The sequence below is a fragment of the Gobio gobio genome (genome assembly GCF_949357685.1).
Source record: "Gobio gobio genome assembly, chromosome: 15".
Classification (NCBI taxonomy): Eukaryota; Metazoa; Chordata; class Actinopteri; order Cypriniformes; family Gobionidae; genus Gobio; species Gobio gobio.
The window spans coordinates 28,968,347-28,994,263 of NC_137108.1; the positions used below are offsets into that span (position 1 = coordinate 28,968,347).

At 39.2% G+C, this 25,917-nt stretch overlaps 1 protein-coding gene across 5 annotated transcripts in view; it reads right to left on the reverse strand.

Annotated features, from left to right (window-relative positions):
* arhgef1 (Rho guanine nucleotide exchange factor (GEF) 1) overlaps positions 1–25,917 on the reverse strand; it is a 49,108-nt gene that overhangs the window by 16,450 nt on the left and 6,741 nt on the right. For 3 of the 5 annotated variants that reach the window (XM_079837974.1, XM_079837972.1, XM_079837971.1), the window contains exons 2-13: positions 14,365–14,429; positions 10,446–10,532; positions 9,804–9,917; positions 9,017–9,115; positions 6,842–6,884; positions 6,627–6,732; positions 6,319–6,459; positions 3,000–3,029; positions 1,820–1,937; positions 1,644–1,698; positions 1,298–1,330; positions 568–744 (exon numbers count right to left, since the gene is read on the reverse strand). In XM_079837974.1, coding sequence (XP_079694100.1) covers positions 568–744; positions 1,298–1,330; positions 1,644–1,698; positions 1,820–1,937; positions 3,000–3,029; positions 6,319–6,459; positions 6,627–6,732; positions 6,842–6,884; positions 9,017–9,115; positions 9,804–9,917; positions 10,446–10,532; positions 14,365–14,391 — 1,030 coding nt within the window. In that variant the 5' untranslated portion in view covers positions 14,392–14,429. The remainder of the gene's footprint in view (positions 1–567; positions 745–1,297; positions 1,331–1,643; positions 1,699–1,819; positions 1,938–2,999; positions 3,030–6,318; positions 6,460–6,626; positions 6,733–6,841; positions 6,885–9,016; positions 9,116–9,803; positions 9,918–10,445; positions 10,533–14,364; positions 14,430–25,917) is intronic. The other 2 variants (XM_079837975.1, XM_079837973.1) reach the window with 1 other exon arrangement.

Sequence of the window (25,917 nt, forward strand, 5' to 3'; positions counted from 1 at the left end):
GACAACTGTTCAACCATCTCTAATAACTGAGTTGTTGTGGTGACTAATAAACGGGGTACTCCCATATTGCAACCATCTTTGACTAAGTCTCTTACCGGACATCTTGTGGCGGGTTTCAAACCTAACCAGCAACATGCAACAAATGTGAACAAGCTAATAAGAGCTACATCATTTCTACACAGGGGGTACAAGTAAGAGCTCTGTAAGTTGTTTATGTTCATTATTATTGTAATGTTATGTGGTTTGAGACATGAGGTAATTTAACACCGTCTTTCGTGACGCTTTGCAGAATCTGCTGTGTGCGTTAATTTGTTTTGAAGAAGGCGTGGCTTTGGAGAGCACTCCTAGCACTGCTAGTCTCTCCATAATTGCCTGCCCTACCTTAATCGGCCACACTTTTAATACCCTTGCATCCCTGAATATGTATGGTGGCAGTATAGATTTGTATGAACTGTTTTCATATACCTTCATATTCCCAGAGGACTCAAACATTCCATGTTAGTTGATTTCCCAGATGTCCAATGTGCTTGAATCTAAAACATGTATGAGACATTTTTTGATCCTCACCCATGTCACTTTGAGAGTCGGGGCTGGGAGTCACGCTGACGCTGATAATAATCTCTTCGCTGCTCTCTGAGCCATGGGTGCTACCTGACCCTGCCACACCAGCTTTTCGCCCTGGAGTGGTGTTGCCATCACTTATGGACGGTCGATGAGGTGGGACAGTTGGTTTGATTTGCTTTACTAGACCAAGAGAAAGTAAGAGAGAACAGAAAGAGAGAGAAATGAAAGCAACACATCAATCATGCGCGATTATAAACTATTATTAAACATGGAGATGATCGTTATGTGGTTCTAACAAGAAAACATGACAACTAGATGGAGGGGAAGGGGGCAATCTGGAGTTTGATCCAACAGTGTTAGTCATTCATTGGGAAGAGAGGTTTCCAGGGTCCGCCAAGCCCAAAAATACCATAAAGAGTACAGGCGAAACCAAACACGGACAAACATCACACACGAAAACAGTGCAAAGTATAATCTATTGATGAATACGTCACCATCGGTATATTGTAATGGTAAGATCATGAAGATTTGTAAGCAAGCATTACCATCACAACAAAGTCATCTCAACCAGAAAACCTTTTCAGATTTGCTAAATGGATGGATAAAGAAACGGAAACTACAGACAAACCCATGTGTTTGAAGTGGAACATGCAAACATGCATTAGATTTGATTAGCAAGGGAATGTACCATCCAAGAAGAGAGGATCTACACAAAGAGAACAGACCATAATACCTTCAAAGTCCAATCTAGTTTGCTTACCATCATCTGCAAGAGGAAAACATAGCAACACAAACAGGTTCCTTTAAATTCTGCATCAATCTTTTATCTTGCAGGTATTTAAATGAATATATGCAAAATGTTTCTCATACTATAAACTACAGAAGTGCCTTCTAGTTTTTGTGTACATTGATTTCAATTATCTTAGCAGGTGTCTGAGATGTTATGGGTAATTAGTGTAAATGGCAGAATGGAAATCGATGTGCGCAGTGAAATAATAAAGGTTTGGTCAATGAGAGTGTGATGTAAGTAGGGAGTTGCTCTGAGTGGAGGGAATGAGGGGATTCTGTTGAGTACGTACGGCTGAATGCAGCTGGTTTTGGTGGATTTTTGTTGGGTTTGTTAGTTCCCCATGGCTGTTCAACACAAACAGAAACAAAACTGTTAGACAAGATAATACAAATACAGTCCATACAGTGAAAAACAGAGAAATGTATATGTTATGATATGTTATGACTATGGAGTACGTCATCTAACCTTCAACACAGAAGGGACAGAGGGCCGCCATCCTGACTTAGTCTTCTTGTTGTCAAGTGCTCTGGTCTTGACGCCAAGGTGCTTCATATAGAAGGCAACTGCTCCAAAGATGGAGTGACTGAAGGAAGAAACGAACAGAAATGGTTATATAGAGTACTGAAATTTGTAAAAAGTCGCTTTACAGCTTAACAGCTGTGGTCAGCACCACTTCAACAATGTAATTTAGCAAACAGTATGGTTGTCGTCACCCTTTATGTTTCAGGGCAGTTCGCAAAATGTTTGTAATCTCGTAAATTAACTCAAACAATCTTTATTCCTGTGATGGCAAAGCTGAGTCTTGAGCGTCACACACGATATTTCAGAAAGCAATCTAATATGCTGATTTGGTGCTAAAAAATAATTTCTTCTTATCATCAATGTTGAAAACATTTTTGTGGAAACCATGATGCTTTTTTCAGGATTCTTTAATGATTAGAAGATTCAAAAGAGCTGCATTTATTCGAAATATATTTGTAAAACTATTTTTCCTCTGACTGTTGCCACATATTGACAAAGTGCAACTGAAATCATGTGATCAGTGACTTGTCAAATGCAACCCCCGTAGTGTACTATGAAATTGTCCAAGTACCTTAGGGGGGATCTTCAATTGGCATCAAGCCATTTCCTTCACTCTAAAAAGAACAGCTGAATCCCCAGTAAAGGAGGAGAAAGAGAAGAGGGAGGGCTAAAAGGGGGAGGGACAGAAGTCTGGAGGAGGAGACTGTGCACATGTGCATATCCATTGTCTCATGCACAGATGGATGAAGTCATACATCTGTGCATGACAAAATGAACAAATGCAGTAGATAAACATATACCAACAGCCTCTCTCACAGACACATTGTGCACCAACTGCCTTCAGCCAATGCATTCATTTCATAAAAAAGAAAAAACATCAAATCAACCAAACTAACTAAACTGTTTACTGATATTTTCATGAACACATTCTCTTAAAAATGTGCAAAATGTGGAAAAAATGTGACTACAACTACAGAAAAGTAAATATATATGCTTTTACAACTACATAAAAGTCACTATATAATAGTTATAGATAGAAAGTGACAAAGCTACAAACCAGAAAACGCAACAATAAACACATAAGAACATGCAAATGACTAAAAAGAGGAAAAAGACAACTCACCCTTTGTCCTTGTCGGGAACAATTGAGGGGCTGCAAAAAGCGAAACAGAAATAATTAGAGGGATTTCAAAGGAAAAATGCAGCACAACGCTGGTCTAAAGGACTCACCGTTTAGAGTTAAGTAACATTTTTTCTTCCTCGTACTCGACCGGATTTTAACTCTGTTTTAGGACGGTGGAATCTGAAGTGTTCACACTTTTCCTGACCCAAAATGACAGTAACTGTTGTATTGTTTGTAGAATTCAAACTAATGAACATATTCTGTCACTTGCAAATGAAATAAAAAGAAACCAAAAAAAAAAAAGATCTAAAAAAATTTGCGGTGCATCAAAAATTGCAATCCAGGCAAATTTTGATAGACAATATAATGCAAAAGTAAAATTCAGTGAAAATCTCTTGCCAAACTAGATGTCTAGAAGTCTGAGCTACACTATCTTCTCAAACTGCAAGCACTACAATGGCACTCTCCTAAGGCACTGAGGCTGTCCTACGGCGATGTCCACAAGCAATGTAAGTGCCCCGGCGACGGAACTTGCTATTTAACTGTGTTTTTGGCTGATGCAACAAGCATGCAAGAACATGGAAATCAGATCCTTGTGTTTTCCTATGATAATATAAAAGGAGGAGTGCGATAAGGAATCCCCAGCGCCTGGCCAATCAAAAACCTTGATCCGCCTCTCAAATTAAAAGTGAAGCCAATGAGAGCATCTGTAGGTGAGGTCATTACTGTTGCACTGTCGGAGGAGAATGAATGAGGGAGCAAAAAAAAAACTGCGAGGGGAAGCAGACAGTGTTTGAGAAAACAGAGGACGATTGTGTGAGTGAATATGAAGCCTGAATAGCCATATTGAGACTAGACATAAAAAGAATCTGTGTGAAGTCTCTGAGGACACATTATGTCTCTAATAATGCCACTGAATGAGTGCGACGTTTTACATGCATTTTTTTTTCAATGCAGCCTCTATATCTCTTTACAACATCACTTTAACCTGGTGGATCTGGTATACATTAACTACTCTATCTCATTGCAAACAGGCATTTGTCCCTTGCAGCTCTGCCGGCTTCTAACTTGACCCCAGTCTCATCCCTCTTTCCATATTTCTCTCTGGCAGAGAGCCAGAAAGCAGAGACTTCCTGCCAGCGTGGCACTTCTGACTCCATCATCTCTCTACCACTTCCTCTGTTTGCCACTATTTCTTTCTTTTTTGATGCAGAATCAGTTGCAACATGGTGTATGTTTTGAACAGAAATAAAGGGTGTGACTAGGCAGAGCATGCATACCATTGTAGGATTCACGATTGAGCAGTAAAATAATTTTTTACCAGAGTTGACTGGAGTCTGAATCGAATGTTATGATATAAAGACATCCAATTTGTATGCAACATAATGGTGGTAAAACACATCTTTCTGTCTAGCTGCACTCAAGAGAGCGACTAGACAAATGACAAGTTATTTTAATGAGCCACCCAAAAAGATTCACAAGAGTTCGCTTTGATTCAATACCTGAGCAGTTACTGAATCACCATCTTACTCTCTAGTTTTTATATTCAGACATGATTGACGTAAAATGAAGACAGAGCTGTTTTGTATGCTTGAGGTTTGTAAAATAATTGTAACTACAAGACACAATAACAAAGTAAACTATGAATTAAATATACACTACTGCTCAAAAGGTTGGGGTCAGTCTGGAGTTTATTCAGCAAGGATGCATTTTTAAGTGAACTGTTACTTTAAGCAAAGCAACTTGGGTGCTTTAATACGAGGGATCGCAAAGGGATGATGAGTGCATTAGGTTCACATTAAAAGGTGAACGGGCATTAATATATTACACCCCATGAGAAGTGAGGACCCCATGCAGGAAGTGAGACAGGAGAAGACTGCTGAGCCTTTCACCTCTTCTGCACACTCTGCCAATCTGAATTCAGATCATTATTTCTGCACAATGAAAGTCAGCAGGGAAAATCTGGCACTTGCTGCGCACTATACAGTAAAAGAACCACACAAGTTCCTAACTGCATATATGAAAACAACAATATTGTACATACATTACCATTTGAAAGTTTGGGGTCAATGAGATTTATTTATTTGAAATAGAAATCATTTGTAACATTATAACTGTCACTTTTGATCCATTTAAATGTGCCGTTGCTGAATAAAAGTGTTTATTTCTGTCAAAAAAAATTTTTACTGACCGTAAACTTTTAAAAATTATAAAATGAATAATTTTAAAAGTCAATCAAAACATTATAATACAGTATACAGATAACCAATATGGTACCAATGTACTGTGCATCCCTAATTAGAAAAACTAGGAATATAGCGCACAAATCATATAGACTAGACTTTTTTTTTTGTCCTGGAAAAAGAGCAGTCTGATCATTGTGCTAAATATAGCCTTTTGTGTGCCACAGAAGGCAAAAAAATCATAGAGGTTTCAAACATGTTCATTTTAGGCAAGCATAAAGGTGACTAAACTGCATTCAGTTTAAGTGAAGAAAGGCCCTAACCCAAAACAAAAGAACAATTTCAGAGCTGAGAATGAAACTTAAATGGATACGTCAGCTGGTCCTCTGAGTTAATTGAACTGCATATGAAGGACAACAGTGAGTGGAGTGAATTCTGATATGAATATTATAGAATTCACTGCAAGGGGTCAAACAGCCCAGCAGCAAGAAGATCCTGTGCAGTATGACATTCAATAGGCATCAGTTAGCAGCCGGTGAGTGAATATCGACAGAGACTGGGGTTCTGATCCGCAGTGAATGCAGATTTGACAATAGCTGTATTCGGTCTAAGAGAGAGAGAGAGAGAGAACTGTTTGTGGCAAACGATCCTCTTCCCCACTGCAAAGATGGTCTTTGACTCAGCTGGGCAACACAAAAGTCACACAGCAGACAGTCAGAAATCAGGACTGGATTATAGGCTAGCAACTATAAACTATAAAGGTCTGGCTCTGCGTTTCAGACAAGACCAGAGCACCCGCAAGGTAGTACTTTTTCAAAGTTCAGGAACTTTTGGGGGTGGGACTTGGGTGGTGAACAGGATACGACAGATGGGCCGACGAGGTTCAGGCTTTATTAAGCTCATATACGAAGGACAACATCCAGCTGTAACTGGAAAGTTACATGCAGTCCTACGTCACCGGACTAATCTTCACGGTACTTTAGACCACGATTGAAACACAGACAGCAACAGGGGGGAAAAAGTTCCTGGGACAAATTGTTCTGGGTCATTTCGGTGGAAACGGGGACAAAATAGAAACCGTGTAAACTGACCATTACATATGGGATAATACGATTATAATTATTGACAGCTCTTACTTGGCATCAACCATCTTTTCCAGCAAGGATTCAGCCACAGCCTTCTCCTTCATCTCCATTGGGATGCGGTCGGTGGGACGATGGGATTCCACGTCACTTAGTTCCCGCTCATTGGGAGTCATTCCCATCATCCTCTTCTGCCTAATGAGGGAAACAAAGACAAGTATGGTACTGGGATAGATAAGTACTTGTCACCAGAGCCTGACATTTTTTAGCTTTATCTAATATGTAAATATAATGTGCATTGCGAATGCAAAGTACTCCAGATTCACTTCATTTTGAAATTCACTCACTGGTCACTGACTCACCTAAAGTCTTCGAGCTGCCGGAATATCTCTGGACTCTGTGTGAACTGCACTTCATTAATGTAACGTCTTTGTTGATCTTCGCTGCAAATTTCTGGACGCAAGCGATCTGAAGGAGACAGAGGGGTGAATGGAAATTAATGAAACTACAGCAATAAAACGATCAACATTGAGTGCATTGAGAGAAGAAATTTTATTTTTTACTGGTAAGGCCTTACCCAGTTCTGACGCTATGTTATTTGGCACTGATACTTTGAGAATCTGGAAGAGAGAAGGAATGAAAAGAGAAAATGTGTTATTTCCAATCCAAATCCAACAGTAAGAATGTGTTATATTGGCCAGTTAAATATATGTATAGAAATACCATAAAAAATTATGGATAATTATAAATAAATTAAATTCTGAAAATATGTTGCATTACATTAATAATTATAACATTTAACAGTTGATGTTTTTGTCCTCAAGTGTAGAATGTAATTCAGCACAGCACCACCAGAGGTCACAACAATATAAATAACCAGATAACTACTTTCTATTATTTAGTTTCCAGCTCAATCCACAGGTCCACAAGCTTGATGTCAACTCAAAGAAATGAGCACAGATTAAAATATCCAATAGAAGAAAAAAAAAGACTTAAAACTTAAAAACAAAATATTCAGTCATTCATCAGGGGAGGTCATTCCCATGACCCAAAGCAGGAAGTTGGGGTCGGACACACACTAAGATGAGACAGAAAAGGAGAACATGTCTAAAATAAGGATAAAGAACACACCAAGAAATATATAACATTGGACAGAAGGGATATGCAGACAGACTGGGGAAAAAGGATAAAGATTAAAAAAATGTATTCAAAAATGTATACAATGAATTGAGGCCTAAACAGAGATGGATTGGGGGAGAAATAGATGAGCGGGGAAATTATCTGAAATACAGTTTCATGAGAAATTAAAAGAAAGAACTGGGTAACATACTGTCTATCTCTAATGACTATATTAGAGGTATTAAAAAATATAGTCATAAAGAACCATAAAAATTCACTCGTACAAATGATGAAATTAAGAAGCACTACAGTCATTAACTTATTTCACAGCAAAATAAAACCCACTGTAAATGCAATACAGCCTAATTAGACAAAAATTTCAGTCACTTTAAAGCAAATGAAAAGCCATATGATGATACAAATTGAAGAGCCTAAAATCATGCTATTGCTAATGCTATTTCATGCATTCTGACTTGTTTACACTCTTAAAAAGTTGGATTCTCATACTAAACATGGCCAACGAGTTGGAGGGATGACGGGGTATTTCTGTGCCAAATACTCCTTCAGGATTTGAACAGGTATGGCCCTGTATGACATCATAAAGGGTGGAAATCCTTGTATGGATACTTCTCCCGGATGAGTGCGTGCGCACATCAACCTTAGCGAGAGCCAGAGTGACCCATCAATGAGCTTCGTTCGGGTTACAGAAGCTGTTAGCAGAGCTGTCATTTTGTTTTTATACCACAAAATCAAGCATGTCACTAAAGAAGTGTGTTTTTGGTTGTGAGGGAAAGATAACCTTTTTCAGTTTCACAAATAGCCCAGCGTTAAGGAAACAGTGGATGTAATTTGTTTTTCCGGAGCAGCAACGGAGTTCTGCAAGTGTGTTTGTTCGTTCCCGCCGGTCATGAGTCGAAACCGCAGGCGGTGAGTGAAACTGCATCAAATGTCTGTGTTTTGTTGCAATCGGCGAGTAAGAGCATAAAATATAAACAACACGAACGTTTCGTGAATCTAAAGTTATCCAGGGATAATTGTGTATTGTGTGTGTGTGTGTGTGTGTGTGTGTGTGTGTGTGTGTGTGTGTGTGTGTGTGTGTGTGTGTGTGTGTGTGTGTGTGTGTGTGTGTGTGTGTGTGTGTGTGTGTCTCATAGGTGGGTGGGTGCTCGTGACTCTTTAGCTCCGCCCACTGCACGCCTTCACGAGTTCTGCTTTTTCGTAAAGAATCGTTACAGTTTATCTGTCTTTTATAAAGATGATAAAACTAAAGACTATTCGGAGATATGCAGGCTGCAATACTACTCTATAATTAACATGAGATTGGCATGAAACTGTGTGTGTTATGTACCCTTTAATCTGCCTAATTCAGAAAAAAATGAACAAAAACAATTTCTCAACTTTGAAAGACAACTCGAGCTCAAAGCTAAGACTGACGGACAGCCGATCATCTGTCTGTTAAATAAAGTACAACTTAAAAAAAATTCCCCGGCATTCCTTTAGGGGGTCTAACAAAAAAAATGTAGACAATAAAATGAGGGGTGGACTGAAATTTGTGACTGAACAAAGAGGAAAACTTGTAAAGATATAAACAAACTTGACAGCTGAATGTCTAGAACTCTTCTTGTTCACGTACCGCTCCTTTTTCAAGGAAAGTGTTGTAGAATTCCCCAAAGTGCTTCTTTGTGTCTTTGGCACTGAAGTTCTTGATGAGGTCAGCATGAAGGTAGCATAGCTAGAACAAGGGGAAAGAGAGAGAGAGAACGAAGGAGGGAGATTAAAGAAAAAACAGATTTAGACAGCAAAAATAGAGGGATAGTTATGTGTGCTATGTTAACCTATACGTGGACTTTATTGACTGGATAGAGGCAACTGAATATTTCAAGATTTCAGAGAATCTTTTAGAGCAGTGAGAAAAGAGTATCAGGAGCAATGACAGGGACAAATGGACCTATCTAAAATTAATGAACACAACATAGCTGGATTCGAAACCAAACATAACTGGTCCAACTCAATAATACATTAAAGGTACACAAAAGGAAAACAATATAGGGTGAGATGTCTTACTCATACTAATTTAGATTTTTCATCTGAACATTATCATCTGTGAGATGTATCCTATCTGACCAGTTTTGAGGTTAAATGAAGATAGAGATAAAGGATTTGGGTTTGGGAGACGGTACCTGGGGTAGATCACATTGGCTGCATGCCAAACAAAGGAAGAAATACTCATGCTTTAAATCACATGAAAAGGGCTTTATCTCAATACTAGTACATACATGACAGCCCACCCCCTAAGCGCACACAACATTCATAGCTGAACAAGAGATAATGTAAGAAACACAGAGAGCCTCACATACTAAAGTGAGCACATGCATGTGGACTGACAAAAATAAAGTGCCACATATTATGTAATTTCTCACCACAGGAGCACAGTCAAACTGTAACATGACATGATGAACGAAGACCAGCAGGTGGGTGGGCCTGGACTTCAACAGTTCAATACTGTTAAAGTGACTGCACTGATCATCCACCATCTGAGAAGAAAAATCATTACATGCATATATAAAAATAATAAACAATTAAAAAAAAATGTAAATGTTTTTGAAAGAAGCCTCTTATGCTCACAAAGGCTGAATTTATTTAATCCAAAATACAATTAGTAATACTGTGAAATATCATTACAATTTAAAATAACTGTGTTCAATTTTAATATATTTTAAAATGTGATCGCAAAGCTGAATTTACAGCAGCCATTACTCCATATCTCCAGTGTCTAATATTCTGATTTGCTGAACATTTCTTATTGTTATCAATGTTGAAAACAGTTCTGCGGCTTAATATGTTTAAGGAAACCATCATAAATGATTCTTTGCTCCACAGAAAGTTCAAAAGAGCAGCATTTATTTTTTACAATTATTTATTATTTCTTTACTGTCAATTTTGATAAATTTAATGCATACTCCAAATAGTTTTACCACAAATGTACTAAAAGAATCATTAAGTAAGTGGAATATTAACCATGTTCCCAATCCCTACTAGTTCTGAGCTAATGTATCACTCACAGGTTGCTCATCATTCTCAAAGTCTTCATCCTCTGCTCCAATTATATTCATTGCTGGATTCGAACCCTGAGCACCTGACGGCCCGCGCTGTGGAGAGAGAAAGAGGAGATGAAAAAAAAGCTAACAGTTCCCTCAACACTATAAAAAAATTACTAAAAACAAAGCCCTTAACAAATGTTAATGCAGCATGTAACGATATACTGCCATTATGAGATCATTTCTAATTGAAGGAGAAGAATTGAAAACATTGAGTAGCTGCCACAAATATTCTGACTTGAGGCTAAACTAAAAGATTCATGCTCTGAACCGGAGCTCAGGGAGCCAAGGAGAACATTTAAACATGGAGGAGAGTGAATTAATATTCATACTCCACCACCAAAATGAATCTCGTTCTTTCACAAAAGGCAAGAGATCATATTTATATTTATTTCTACCTGTTGATAAGAAACTAAATCAGAGGAATATTCCATAAACCGGCAAATGCATCTGGCCAATGGCTGTAAATGTAACAGTGCTCTACTGAGAGAGTTGCTAAGAACAAATTTCCTCTGTCGTGTTGTGCAATAACTCAGTGGAAAAAGGCTGAAAATCCCTGTACAAGTCAAACTCCAGCCAATCAACAAACTAACAGTGTTTATTTCAGTAGAAACAAAAAAAGCTATTGTGATACTACAAGCACAAATAGAGCAAACGGTTTCACAGCGTAAATGTTTTAATCACAGATACAATGTGCATGTGTTTACTAAACATTACAAGGGATAGCTCCTCAAAAAAACTAACATTCTGTCATCATTTACTCACTCTCATGCCGTTCTAAACCTGTACAACCTGTATCAGAAAAAAGTCATACTGGTTTGGAACAGAAATGAGGACAGAATGTACATTATTGGGTGAACTTTCCCTTTAAGCACTGAATGAATCCGTGTTTTTGAACAGATCGGTTGAATGAATGATTCAGTGACTCACTCATAAAGCCGTCATTTGCTGTCCCCTACTGCCGTAAAAGTGTAACCTGAAGTAAGATTCACTACAGAGGGATAGAGTCCCATATTTCTGCTAGACTACTACTTTTAGGGCTTTTACCATTGTACTTCCAGACTCTGCAAAACCTCCACTGAAAGGTCAGACCCCCCTTCAGGCTGGTGAGAATATGGAGGAGTGTAACTCATTGCACAAGACACTCAGAGAAGAGTCAGCTGTGCCGCCCCACCTACTACAGCACATTCCTGATTTTATTAAGCATCCAGAAACATTTGCGACTCGACAGCTGTAATGTCAGACAGTGTATGCCTTGGTATTTCAGTGTATTCCTTGTCCATAATCTGATGTGAATTTGTTCTAATAACACAAATAAAAGCTCTCTAACTACCCCTTTGATAATATGCATTTCATGCACAAATGGTTTAAATAGTCTGTGTACTCAAACAAAGAGGCATAGTGCTAAAGATCAAATATAGACACCCTTGCGAAGGCGTACTAGCCGGCCGCAACAGGTCTCATTTTTTTCTACTTGTTTTCCATGACTAAGCCATGATGAAATAAAAGCTTTCTATACTTTTCATAAACCCGAGTGACTTGGCTTGATATCTTTTAAGAGATGCATAGTCCATCTAGTCATTGTCATTATGGTCAAAGAGAAAGTGTCAGAAAAAAGTTTATTAATTTCACAATAATGCACAGTCTTGTGTTTATGGCCAATTTTATTAAACAAATGTGCCTATGTAAATATTTCTAAACCTGGCCTGTCCCAGTAAGTCAGTTATGTGAACATTAAAACATTTTTAAAAAAAATGTGAATTTAAAACTTACATTTATGTTTTCATTGTACTAAAGCAAAAATAAATGATTAATCTAACATTATGAGAATTTTAATTCAAATATTTTTAATAATCAAAAATACATACAATTACGGTTAATTGCATTAAAGGTGCTCCAAGCGATCCTGGGTGGAGTAACTTCTTGTTGACGTTCGAAGTGTTGTCAAACAAAACCATAGACCGTAAAAAAATATGGACGACGCGACTTCATTGACTTCCGCTGACCAAAGTTGAAGCTTTCATAGGCCCGCTCACGGCGCTGACATCTTGGGACCGAGTCTGCGCAGTAGCGATCTCGGGACCGGAGTTGCGCAGTAGAGAACAGGAAGTAGAGGCGCGATTATCAAAAGCCCGCCCACACTCTCGCAGATGCAGAACTAATAATTATGTTGGTGTGAAATAAACAGTTATGGAAGTGTAGAAATTAAAGCTAAAGCTCCAATCTCCTCCCAAAAATCCAGAAAAAAGTCCGTTAGTGCCTCAGTGACAAGTTCACTCAGAGAAGCCGTCAATCTCAGCTGTCAATCATGACGTCACACCCCCGTTTTTATAGCATCAAATAACTCACTAAAACTAAACTTATTTAAAAAACGAACACTTGAAATGAAATTATTGTAATAAAAACTGCCTAAAATGACAGAAACCATCTTTAGGAAACAATTATTTGAAGTGTAATTAAATTGTTTAGTGTGTCTCGCGCCCATTCTAATACATGGAGAGGCGGGGTTTAGGAGCTATACTGGGACCGGCCACCGGGGGGCGATCGAGGCCCGAAAGCTTCAATTTCTGACTGGAGCACTACAGGCTTGAACAAAACAGAGGCTAACTAGACCCTCCCTCCTCCTCCCCATCCCCTTCGTGCTTCCGGAAGCCCTTCTGCCGCCAGAGTTCTCGCCACCTTTCCGTTGTAAATTCGGGACTTTGTGCGTTCCTTCTCCTTTTCCCTTTTCGTTGCAAGTTGATCATCAGAACGTTGTCTCTTTGGTCGTGTGTCGGCCATATCAAAATCATATAATTCGAACTTCCCTCTTTATGCTTCTCTCTTCTACACACACCTCTTCATGTGCACGCGCACCAACCCCAAACCTCCACCCCCAAATCATTCTTGTCGGTTATTGGCTGGAGCACTGTTTATTATGTTTCGTTGTCCAGACTGGCCAAGTTTGTTTTTGTTGCCGTTTGTGGAGCTTGTGCTGACTACAGAGACCGCGTTTTTTTCAAGCGGCAACCTCCCGCAGTTTCTCTTGAAGCCAATACGGAAGTGCCATATACTGCAATTCATCGACTGGCCGCTAGGGACAGGCTCCAGAAGGGAGCAGAATCTCATTGAGCCCCATGTTAAAATGGCCAACTTTACAGCAGATTAAAACATGTTTACAGCCTGGTACAAATTGTGGTTTTGGTCTATACGGCTAATTCTACCCTTCATGACAACTGTGAGGGGGGTGAATTTTTTTATAACTCATTCGTTTACATTATATAAAGCATTAAAGTTCTGCATAATTAAGGGCATGGTCACTTCGAGTGACAGATGGATAGCCATTTATCTGCTGTATGTTAGTCATCGCGTCACTTCAGCTCCGCCCACATCCCACCTTTTTGCCCATATTCTGTTATCCGGGAGTGACGCGCTGCCAAGATGGCAACTTGTCCATACTTTGCGCTTCAGAACGGCTCATCAGAATCCTATGGGTGACGTCAGGGACACTACGTACATATTTTTTTTACAGTCTATGTTTTTTTTACAGTGTGTTCAGGGGATAGACGGCTAGCGGATAGTGAGGAGATGTTTGCTGTATGTGGCAAAAATGTTTGGCCTAAAAAACGCGTGACATCACTTATAGCACCTTCAAATAATTAATTTAATAATAATTAAATTGCAATTGTTATATTAAAAATAAATGTATTAAATTAAATTAAAAATATTTAAAATAAAATAAAAATCCTGTGTAATTTTCCAGATTCCCTGGTGCCCCTGAAACTGGTAATAATGGTTGAAACGTATTACACCATCTCCGTTATCAAATCAGATGCAGGGCACTTATAAGACCACAAAGAACCAATGGAAACAAACAAATAGAAGCAGTTTCAGATATCTTTACCCCGTTTTGGGTGTCTTCATAATCCATGCTGTCGTAGTTTGCAGCAACACTGGTAAACCGAGGTCCTGCAAAGACAAGACATCATGAAAGGCTAGAATGGCATCCTTTGTCAACAATACAACACAAAGTGGAGCACATACAAACACACTGCCATGTGCAAGGCAGATTGGGCCATCTGATACAAGTATACAGAGTGGAGAACAACAACATCAGGATCAGCCAATAAATCAATAACAGATAGACCGATGTGGAAGAACTAAAGCCAGACACGGTCTATCAATGAGGATGGTTTTGAATAAACAACAGTGACTTCAGTTCTCTATGGTCAAAAGATCTATAGTTCAGTTTATTTGTTGTGTGTGACTTATCTTCTGCCTTCAGAATAATAGATATGAGATCTTTACTGCAGGAGAGGTTTTAAAAAGGATTGTTTGTTCTCTGCTCAGTATCTTGCTGATGTGTTTGTCTTTCACATTCCAATATAAAACAAAGGCTTCTTATGATCTAATCTCAATGAGCATCAATACCGACATTAGGCTACTGTATACTGCATTGAGTTACGCAGAGAAAGTGCACCAACTTTCAGACAAAAAAAAAAGCAGATAACAGGGGGATGTCTTTGCATTCCAGACTACCGTATGCAGCTGTTGGGACAATGGCCTTGACCTCTGCACTGAAGCAGTGCGATAGCAAAGGCCTAAAATAACTGCTAATGGAGCTGTGTTTGTGTTCAGGTTTTATCAGCTGCTTTAATCAGCCAAGTCTCTGAGATCTTCAAAGCTTTCCAAAAAGCTGCGTCTACAGTGCAGGCAAGCATAAAAAGACAAGAGAGAGAGAGACAGAGAGAGCGACGGAGGAAGTGGGTGTAGTTTCCTCAGGAAACGATCACAGCCATTTTTTGTCAACCTGTCTGCAAAAGTCATGTTCAGAGTAACAGAGTGCATAAAACAAAGGAAAAAGACAAGGAGACAAGGACACATGAAAAAGAGAAAGGTGTAAAGATGTATGGCACTGTATTGTTTTAAAGCATTATAGGCACAGATATGTTTTCATTTGTAGTGAGAACTACTACAAATGTTAGATAAACTATCATATTTAAAATTAATCTAGCTTAAAATGTAGCTAGTGCGCAATAAACATCTGTAAACCCCAAAATAAAAAAAATAAATAGTAAAATAAATAGTAAAATAATCGAAAATACATTAAAATAGTACAAAAACAAAACCATTTTGATCTGTTCAACTGATTCATTCAAATGATTGTAGCAAAAAACTTTTAACTCTAATTTAGAAATTCTGTTAATTTCATTTAGACGTACATGTCTATTGCTAGAACATGATTGCAAAAAAATAAATCAGGGTTAACTATTTAGACATTTTGAATTTTGAACATTTTGAAAAAAACGTAAGTAAAATAAAATGATATGTAGTTATGACCTCCTGAGGTCGACGCTGACAATTGTTGTAAAAGAAAAAAGCTTCTGTTTCAGGCTCAATTTCTTTATCTAATTCAAGAGTATAAAGTGCAAGACAGCTTAGCGATCATGTTTTCTCTCTCTTTTCGTGAGAAAGAGAGAAACATCACAACATTAGCAAAAGAGTAAAAACTTATAATAAAAAGAGGAAGAGATAACAAGAAAATTAACAACATATGAGGTCACTCATGCGTACATGTGGAAACAGAGTGGAAAAAAACATCTGTAACCTTATTTGAGCAAAAACAAGTCAAGTGAGAAAAATGATGGAGGACAAGATAGGAAAGAGGCACTGACAGATTAAAAAAAAGTGGGTTGAAAAACTATAAAAGTCATAACTGTTCTAGACATCCCAAGCATTACTGAGACAGGACTGCAAAATTCATGAACTTTCAGTATGACTCAGATTTCATGCCAAAATGTGATTTTGATAAATGACAACCTAAAAGACATTTAAAAACACCCACAGCTTTTAATAAATCATCTCAACAGCTGTCAAGATCAATCAGTGAGCGTTAAACAAAGACTCTCTTCACGAAAGAGAGAGAAAGATCTGCATGGTGGTCAGAGGAAGTGTGCATCTTCTCAATTTAACCAAGAATGAGTGCGTGGAGCCACTGGGATGTTACAGGTGGGGTTAATGAGGTCTATCGCCATCTCCTCAAAAGTATGTAATGATTGCACTCTCTCTCTCTCTCTGATTCTCTCTGGACTGTGTGGTATTTCAACACTGCAGGAGATTAGAGATCTCTGAGCTTCTCTCAGTCGTTCCAATAAGAGCAGAGGAAGGGTGGTGTACAGGCATGTGGCCTCACTGACCATGTGAGCATGAAGAGCAAAGAGAGTGAGAGAGAGGAATAAACAGTGTGACAGAATGTTTAGAGCAAAGGACTGTAAGGATGTGTGACTAAGATGTGTTAACCTCAAATAAAGATCACACATTCTCCTCCCTTAACTTCTTTCTTCTTAAAGTTTTTTCCCTTTATCTAGGTAATGGAGATTTAAATGTAATTTATTCCTGTGATGGCAAAGCTGAATTTTCCGCATCACTCTTCAGTGTCACATGATCCTTCAGAAATCCTTCTGATATGCTGAGTTGCTTCAAGAAACATTTCTTAATATTATCAATGTTAAAAAAATGGTGGTGCTGCTTAATATTTTTGTGGAAATCATAATACACTTTTTCACCATTCTTTACACACATAAACTAACTTCCTACTTTCTCTCTATCCCCAAGTTTAGTAATAGGAATGCTTGAAACCCCATTAATTCTGGAAAAAGGAGCGGAAATAAGCTTGTTATTTACCCTGCTGTGCACTTTTATCCCCTCCTGCTTTCTTTCTATAGCCTCAACTTCCCATCATTGCTAATAGACGTAAACGTTGCCTGAAATATCCCGGGGGCATGCGTTCTGAACACACTTAAAGGTAATCAAGACCATTTCACTAAATGCCAATCCCTGGATGTTTCATACAGTAACCAGGACATATTTCAAGCATATCTATTTCTACTGCATTTTTAAGTAGGGATGCACCGATACCATATTTTCAGAACCGATACCAAAAATTCTCAGTATCGGCCGAAACTGATTCGATACGAGCCCAGTTTTGTTTAAAAATTCAATATAGAATTTCTATACCTCAGTGTGTTGAACTGACAAAAATACTACTATAAACTAGATGGTGAAAAATCATGAGTGCACAATAATTGTATAAAACTAACAAAAAACATTTAGTGGGGAATCAATAAAAGTGAATAAGTGTAGCACTAAATCTGGTAAAATGTTACATGTTGTAAAATACATTCATGAAAAACAAGTAAATATATTTATAGAAATAGGGCCTATATACTAAGAAATTAAAATATATTTGTTTTAAATGTATAGCACAGCTTTTTAACGAGGCAGCAACATATTATAGATAGGGCAGAATAAGAAATGCTATTAATAATCTTTCATTGCGCAAAAGTATTATAATACGAAAGGCTCCAATACAGAGCGGCACAAAACGCGTATGCACATCCCGTGCGCAGGATAATGCGCTTGAAGCAACACAGCGTGCAGCGGCATCGCTCCGTTCGCATTGAACATTTCAAAACACAAAGGAAAGATATATTCCTGTAGTTTAAAATTTCAGTTGCCATGCGTGTGAAGAACAATACAATACAATACAATACAATACAACCCGGTAGAAAGTAACATGATTTAGCAGCAATAAACTCCAGCCAGATAAAGTCATTTTATGCGAAACCATAAACCGTTATCTTCAGATCAAGTATAATAACAGGAATATTGAATCATCTTGGAGAGAGTTTCATCGTGTTAACTGTCGTAACCTAACGGGACACAGTTTGAATGCTGAATGGAGAATGATTGACAGACGCAGCGGAGGGAAGCATTCACGTGAAGTTGAATTTAATGACTTAAATTTAAAAAAGGCTTCAGAATACTTAATATAGTGCACAAAGTGTTGATAATGCTTTATAATGTTGTTGTGCCTTTTGTGGTGCACTGGGGCAATAACACAGAATATTATACGCACAGTATCGAATCTGGATCGGGACAGGACGATACCCGATCAGGGAAATAATGGCGTCTCGGAGCCGATACCGATACTAATGCCGCGTTCCAGGCAACCCGTAAAGGCCTGTTCACACCGGGACGATTTTCGCGCACGTTTATTGCCAACGTTTAACGCCTTGTGACTCAACAAAGGGCGCCAATGTGAGTGTGCACACCGACGTGCAAAATGCCAGGCGTAAAAGCGGAATTTTTTTTTTTAAAAACGCCTCGGGTTCGTTAAAAACTGTACGACCAATGAGATCAGCGCTTTTGTTCACGTGCCTGGAGCTGCTGAAGTGACAGTAAAACACAACTTGGTGGCGCTCAAGCACAAAACGGTCTTGCCAAGCACACATTGATACGACGAAGAAGTAGTAAGTAGACAAAGAAGAAGATGAGCTGCTAATGCTGCTTGCCAGTTAGCAAAAAGTGTGTATGGTTTTGGCCATAGACATAATATATCTATGGTTTTGGCAAGCACGTAAATACTGTCTCTCTTCTTCTTCTTCTGTGTGACAAGCGAGTGTCAGAAGCGTAAAGTGGCGCCGCACCACCTTGTGTACCGGGAGTGCATCTACTGAATGTGCACGTTCACTCGACGCATCGCCAGTGAAAATCGCTTGGGTGTGAACACTCAAGACACGCCGGAAAACGTCACGAAAACCGCTGACGATAAGCGCACGCGATGTTCATCCCGGTGTGTACAGGCCTTAACCCATGTTTTTCCAACATTCTACCCGTGAAAGTGCACTGGAACGGCAGTCAAACCCGTGACTTCCCACCCGTGAATTCGTGCTAGTTTGATGTACTCCCAGTTACGAGCTCTGACGTCACATAGCCCGCGAAACAACAATGACAGCCCCATACGGATGCAGTGTTTATGAAACAAATATCCAAATAACGTTAAATAAAAGATATAACAGCTTCTCTTGCCGTATGCGCAGTTTTTTCCCTTCCGTTTCCCTCAAAATAAGCAAGTAACCACCTTTGGCGATAGAAATTATTGTAAATTTAGCATAAGCCTCGTATGGTCCGTCATGCTTTGTTTACATCAGCTACCACACGATTCCTTGCGCTCAGGCAGTTTGGCATGACTTTGCCTGGAACGCTACAAACTATGTTGTGAGTCGTGTTTTGAAGTTGAACTTACGGGCTCAAAGACCTGCCTGGAAAGCAGCATCAGTATTGGATCGGTGCATCCCTATTTTTAAGCCATCTGTAATATTTGAGGCATCCATAGTATTAAAAGCACCTTAAACCTGTTCCCTGGAAAATGTTTCTCTTGTGATGGAAGGCAAAACACATTTTCAGTCTGCTGCATGAGGTTGGCAAGCTTGTGAATTTTCCGATTGCATCCCTCCTTTATATCTACTGCTTTCCATCTTCATGTTTTTGTTCAACCTTCATTTTGTACTTTTTAACAGTACTCAAAATGAAAAATTGGCAAAAATGCCCATCCCTAACAGATATGCATCCTCGATGCGCACTTTTGATGAGCCAGCGACACGAAAGTGTAGATTCAGAGGAAAATTGCAAGGGCTTAGGGCTCCATTTGGGACAGGGCCATTATTGAGCAGACCCTTACAGACTGGTTTAGATTTGTAATGCCATTTTCAAGAATATTTTAAAATATTAGAAAATAATAATTTAAAATATTCTTTAACGGTTTCCCCACCAGCATTTTTTTTTTAAAAGTTGTCTGTTCCCCGGCAGCACTTTTGATAATTTTCACAAAAATGTCATGGCCCCCAGAATATTTTGTTGCATGAATATCTAAACATGCAATATATCAAAAAAAAAGAACAGAACCTCTGCTTTTAAGCAAAAAAAATAAATAAAATAATTAGTTCTATCTTCATGCATTCTTTTTTGTAATCAACATTTTGAGCAAAAATAAAAGGTGAGAAAATTGTGTTTTTGATAGGGATGCACCGATACCATTTTTTCAGAACCGATCCGATCCCAAAAATTCAGCCAATACCGATACCAATGCAGTTTTGTTTAAAAATTAATTGTAGAATTTCTATACCTCAGTGTGAACTTATAATCACTCTTTTGTGTGTTAAACATAATCTTCTAAATACAGGCAACTTCATTAAAAAGAAAAATAACATAAAAAAATATATAAAATCACAATATGACAAAAATACTACTATAAACTAGATGCTGGATAAACTAGATTAGTGGATAATTCAGCAGCAAAAATTAATCTAGAGAAAGCGCGAGTGCAAAATAATTGTATGAAATCTAAACATGTAGTCAGGAACAAATAAAAGTGAATAAGTGTAGCACTAAATCTGATAAAATGTTACATGTTGTAAAATACATTCATAAAAAACAAGTATATGTATATATATATATATATATATATATATATATATATATATATATATATATATATATATAGAGAGAAATAGGGCCTACTAAGAAATTAAAATACATTTGTTTTAAATGTATAGCGCCGCTTTTTAATGAGGCAGCAACATACTGTAGATAGGGCAGAACAAGAAAGGCTATTAATAATCTTTCATTGCTCAAAAGTATTATAATACGAAAGGCTCCAATACAGAGCGGCACAAAGGGCGTATGCGCATCCGGTGCACAGGATGATGCGCTTGAAGCAACACAGCATGCAGCGGCAGCACTCCGTTCGCATTGAAAAGTTCAAAACACAATGAGAAGATATATCCATGTGTAGTGTATCTATCTATCTATGCAATATTTTATTGAGTCTTTTCTTTTAAAAGTTTCAAATTTCAGTTGCCATGCATGTGAAGAACAATACAATACAATCTCAATACAATACAACCCAGTAGAAAGTAACATGATTTAGCAGCAATAAACTCTAGCCAGATTAAATCAATTTAATGCGAAACCATAAACCGTTATCTTCAGATCAAGTATAATAACAGGAACATTATTTTAGATATTTTTTACCTTTTTGCAAACATCTGCCAAAGTTATCATCATATGAAACTTTTAAGAGGTCACAATCAGAATGAGAATTACAAACTTGAAAGGATAGGGGTTGGGAGCTAAACAGGACACTACTGTCCAATGGATGCAAATGCTGGCCGAGTGAACCAGTGCTACACCACAGCATTGATTGGTAGAAGCCGTGGCAGCTTGCAATCTCCCTCTAACTGTTTCCAAATGTGGGTTGCGAGTCCAGGGAGTAATCAGTCCGCTTCAAACACAGAGCCCTTTGACTGCACACAAACCTGGCCTGTCCGGCTGCCCAACAGACCTGCTCCACCACTGGCATGCCGACCGGGATTCAGTGAGTGTGTGTGTGTGTGTGTGTGTGCGCGAGTATGAGTTAACGTCTGAGTATGCATCTGTGTTTCAGTGTGTACACGTGTCCATGTATGTTCTCACGTTGAACATCTCTGAATGGAGCACAGTTATTCAGGAACTTTACATCATGTTGTGTTTGTGTCCAACGGACGAGCGCTCGAGGGGTAGGGAATGCCAGGAAGCTCCAGCACTGTGATCGGCAGCCAGGAATCAACCCACCCTCTTTACGGAGCCAACCACATTTAGTCTATACGCCTAAAACACACTCCCAGAAACAACTATGAAGTCCTTTTAGTTGGTAGATCATCCAACTTTAACCTCCATTTTGAGTCAAGTCTGAGAGATGACTATATCTGTACTTCTTGAAAATGTGCCAGTACAAAAAGGAAAATGCTAGAATTCGGTCAAAACAAGTCGTCTCAATGGAGACAGGTGATCACTCTGTAGCTCAACTCCTAGATCTGAACACTGGCATCACCACATCAAATCATTTTCCTGCCCTCCACCAGCCTTGCTTGCTTTCCCCTCCACAATCCTGTCACTGCATCCATCATTCTGTCAGTTCATCACTCCACCCTGGGCGATCTGACTCAACCTGACTGCAACTCGTTTCTCTTCAGCGATTCCCGCCTGCATCACGTCTCACCGCCAAACATCTGAGAGAGGATCCTGGAATACCACATCATTTTCTGGCATATGCCCTTGCATCAAACATACAACACAGGGATGGCAATGAATAATTCCATCGATTTTAACTATTCATTTCATCTTTTGAATCATACCTAGTTCCAATTAAGGCTATTATCAGTAACTAAAACTATCACAAAGACTGTTAGTGGAAAAATGTAAAAACCCTTGATAAATGATTTTTATTTTTGTATTTTCAATGCTGGACATTGTGGACAATGAACAACATGTAAAGCTACCATCCCCAACTGGCTTGTAAGTTAAATTTAGGGGCAGCGACATCGGAAATCGACGACACCACTATAACAAACCAGAATGCAGCAAAAATATGGTGCACATGATTTCAGAGCAAACAGTATGAAAGAGCAAACAATATAAAAGACAATGCAAATTGTTTAGTTGATCCAAACAATCTCAATGATTATATGCCATTAACTTAGCAAAACTAGGCAAATCCACTATATAGCTGCTGTCCAGCATAGGCGATCTGACAAGATCTATCTAGTCCATACTGTGGAATCATAAATGCTCCGGAGTTGCCGAGAGTGATGATAGTAACTGCTGAATGTATAGTGATTTTTTTTAAATGATAATAAATCTAGTTCAAATACAACAAAAAAAGTAAAATGTGTGTGACAAAACTTGTTTGCATTATATTGGATTAAATACAATTTTAAGTATCCTAGTTTCTATACAACACAATCAAGGTGGTAAAGAAACTGCAACAAAGAATGTTGTTTCTGAAAAACATAATACAAATAATTTTTTCAAAAATTACACAATTAATCATGTCCTCTAACCAATACGAAAATTCAGCAATTCAAGCTTTAAGTACCGCCATCGTGTTTTTGTGAGATTAAATCATGTGCTGTTCCTACTCGATCGCTTAATCCAATTGATCAATCTGCCCCTCCGTGAAGGAATGACTTCAGTTCAGATCGATTTGAATTCGCTGTCAGTGTAAATGCACCTGAAGCGAACTACAGGCAACTCCCTGCACCAGAACACACGGAGCAGATGGACGAAGACAGACAGAATGCCACAGAACACAGGGATCTTGAGACACATTTTTATTTAAAGTTGACAACTTTTAACTTGACACGGCATCTTAAAGGTCCCGTTTTTCGTGGTTTTTTTTTAGCTTTGATTGTGTTTACAGTGTGCAATATAACATGTGTTCATGTTTCATGTGTAAAAAAACACAGTATTTTTCACACAATTTACTTATCTGTAAACCGCTGTTTTCACTGTCGGCCTAAGAATTTCAAAACGGCCTAAGAATTTCCTCGTTCTATGAAATCCCTCCTTCATAAATACGTAACGAGTTCTGATTGTGCCAGCGGTTCCCATGTTGTGATTCGACAGCAGCTTAGGGCACGTTGCCCGGGAAGGTCACGCCTCTTACCATAACGGGGAGATGAACGCGCTCAAACTACAGCCCCTGAAGGCCAAACAAAGGTGATTTGACTCCGGGATGAAAATAACAGCGTCTGAACGACATGGCGACAAACGCAACCGAACCGAACCAAACGCAACACTTCCTCTTCTCCACGAGGGAGCAACAAGACCACGCCCCCTTTTTCACGTATTCTTGTGGGCGGAGGTTAGTCAACAAACTGTTCTACTGACGTAATTAAAGCAGGATGTACCAGGATGTAGTCCAAACCGGCCGTTCGCTGTAGGCTTTGAAAGGGAACTTCTGTTAAATAAAATATCTCGCTTGGCATTGAACTTTGAACTTTATAATTTTACAGATATTATTTATGCTCTAACAGCAACATTACACACTAACTAAAGTTTGAAAAATGAGATCACGAAGAACAGGACCTTTAAAAAAACCCAGCACTCGCAGCAAGAGATGACACAACAACCAAAGACATCCACAAAAGTCCTGTTCTCTTTCGTTTCTGCTGTCTATAGCCCCTTTCGCACTGGGTAGTTCTAGGCACTAGCCACCAGGGGGGTTCTCCGGGAACTAAATGTTCCCTTAGGGCCATTTTCCTGGTTGCATTCACACCGCCAGTACGGGACTCTGAAGTGACGTAAGCCGCGCTTGTTGTTGATGCCACAGCGGACATTTATTTTGATGGCACTGAGAACATCATAGCCTGACGACACAGCACTCCCATTCTCCACCTTCATTAACAGGAACAGTGGTGAATCAGCAACAGGGCTATGGGCGGCAAAGGCTCATTGACGCAAGTGGGGCGCGAAGGCTGGCCCGTGTGGTCCGATAAAACAAGACTAGCTACTGTAGCTCAAATTGCTCAAGAAGGTAATGCTGGTTCTGATCGAAAGGTGTCAGAATACACAGTGCGTCGCAGTTTGTTGTGTATGGGGCTGCATAGCCGCAGACCAGTCAGGGTGCCCATGCTGACCCCTGTCCACCGCCGAAATTGCCAACAGTGGGCACGTGAGCATCAGAACTGGACAACAGAGCAATGGAAGAAGGTGGCCTGGTCTGATGAATCACGTTTTCTTTTACATCACGTGGATGGCCGGGTGCGTGTGCATTGCTTACTTGGGGAACACATGGCACCAGAATGCACCATGGGAAGAAGGCAAGCCGGCGGAGGCAGTGTGATGAGCAATGAGCAATGTTCTGCTGGGAAACCTTGGGTCCTGCCACCCATGTGTATGTTCCTTTGACACACACCCCCTACCTAAGCATTGCTGCAAACCATGTACACCCTTTCATGGAAACGGTATTCCCTGGTGGCTGTGGCCTCTTTCAGCAGGACAATGAGCCCTGCCACAAAGCAAAAATGGTTCAGGAATGATGAGTTTGAGGTGTTGACTTGGCCTACAAATTCCACAGATCTCAATCCATTCGAGCATCTGTGGGATGTGCTGAACAAATCCGATCCATGGAGGCCCCACCTCGCAATTTACAGGACTTAAAGGGTCAGGGCTGTTTTGGCAGCAAAAAGGGGACCAACACAATACTAGGAAGGGGGTCATAATGTTATGCCTGATCTGTGTATATAGGCTATAATCTGTGTGTGTGTACATGGCTTTTTTTTTAAATGGTGGGTGCTGGTGGCCAATCAGCGTACACTTACGTCACTGGTGGTTCCTATTGTGCTGGGTTATGTTGCCTTCACTTGTGCTATAGAAATTCTTACTTCTCACTTCTAAAATCGTGATTACGAGCTCGTCGCATTCAAGTGCTTTTTTGTCGAAAAGAACAGGAACCATGGTGGACCCCAGGTTAATTCTTGTCTATTAATTGGGAAAATCTCATTAAAACCAAAATGATATTTAGCGTCCCATTCGTTGACAACCATATAAACATTCACCTGACGATTCTGGAATTTCCGTCAAACACAGTCTATTTTCAGTGTGTATAAAACAAACAATACGCTTTAAATGATTACTCATACATGTATGCACTACTTTAACGACAAGGCAAGGCAATGTAGCGGTTGTGGAAAAAAAAACAAGTGAAAAAAAAAAGGAATACCAGTCCCAGCAGTAATCATTCTACCCTCCACCATGTTTAAAGTTGTTGGCACGCACATCTCTGGAAATTGGG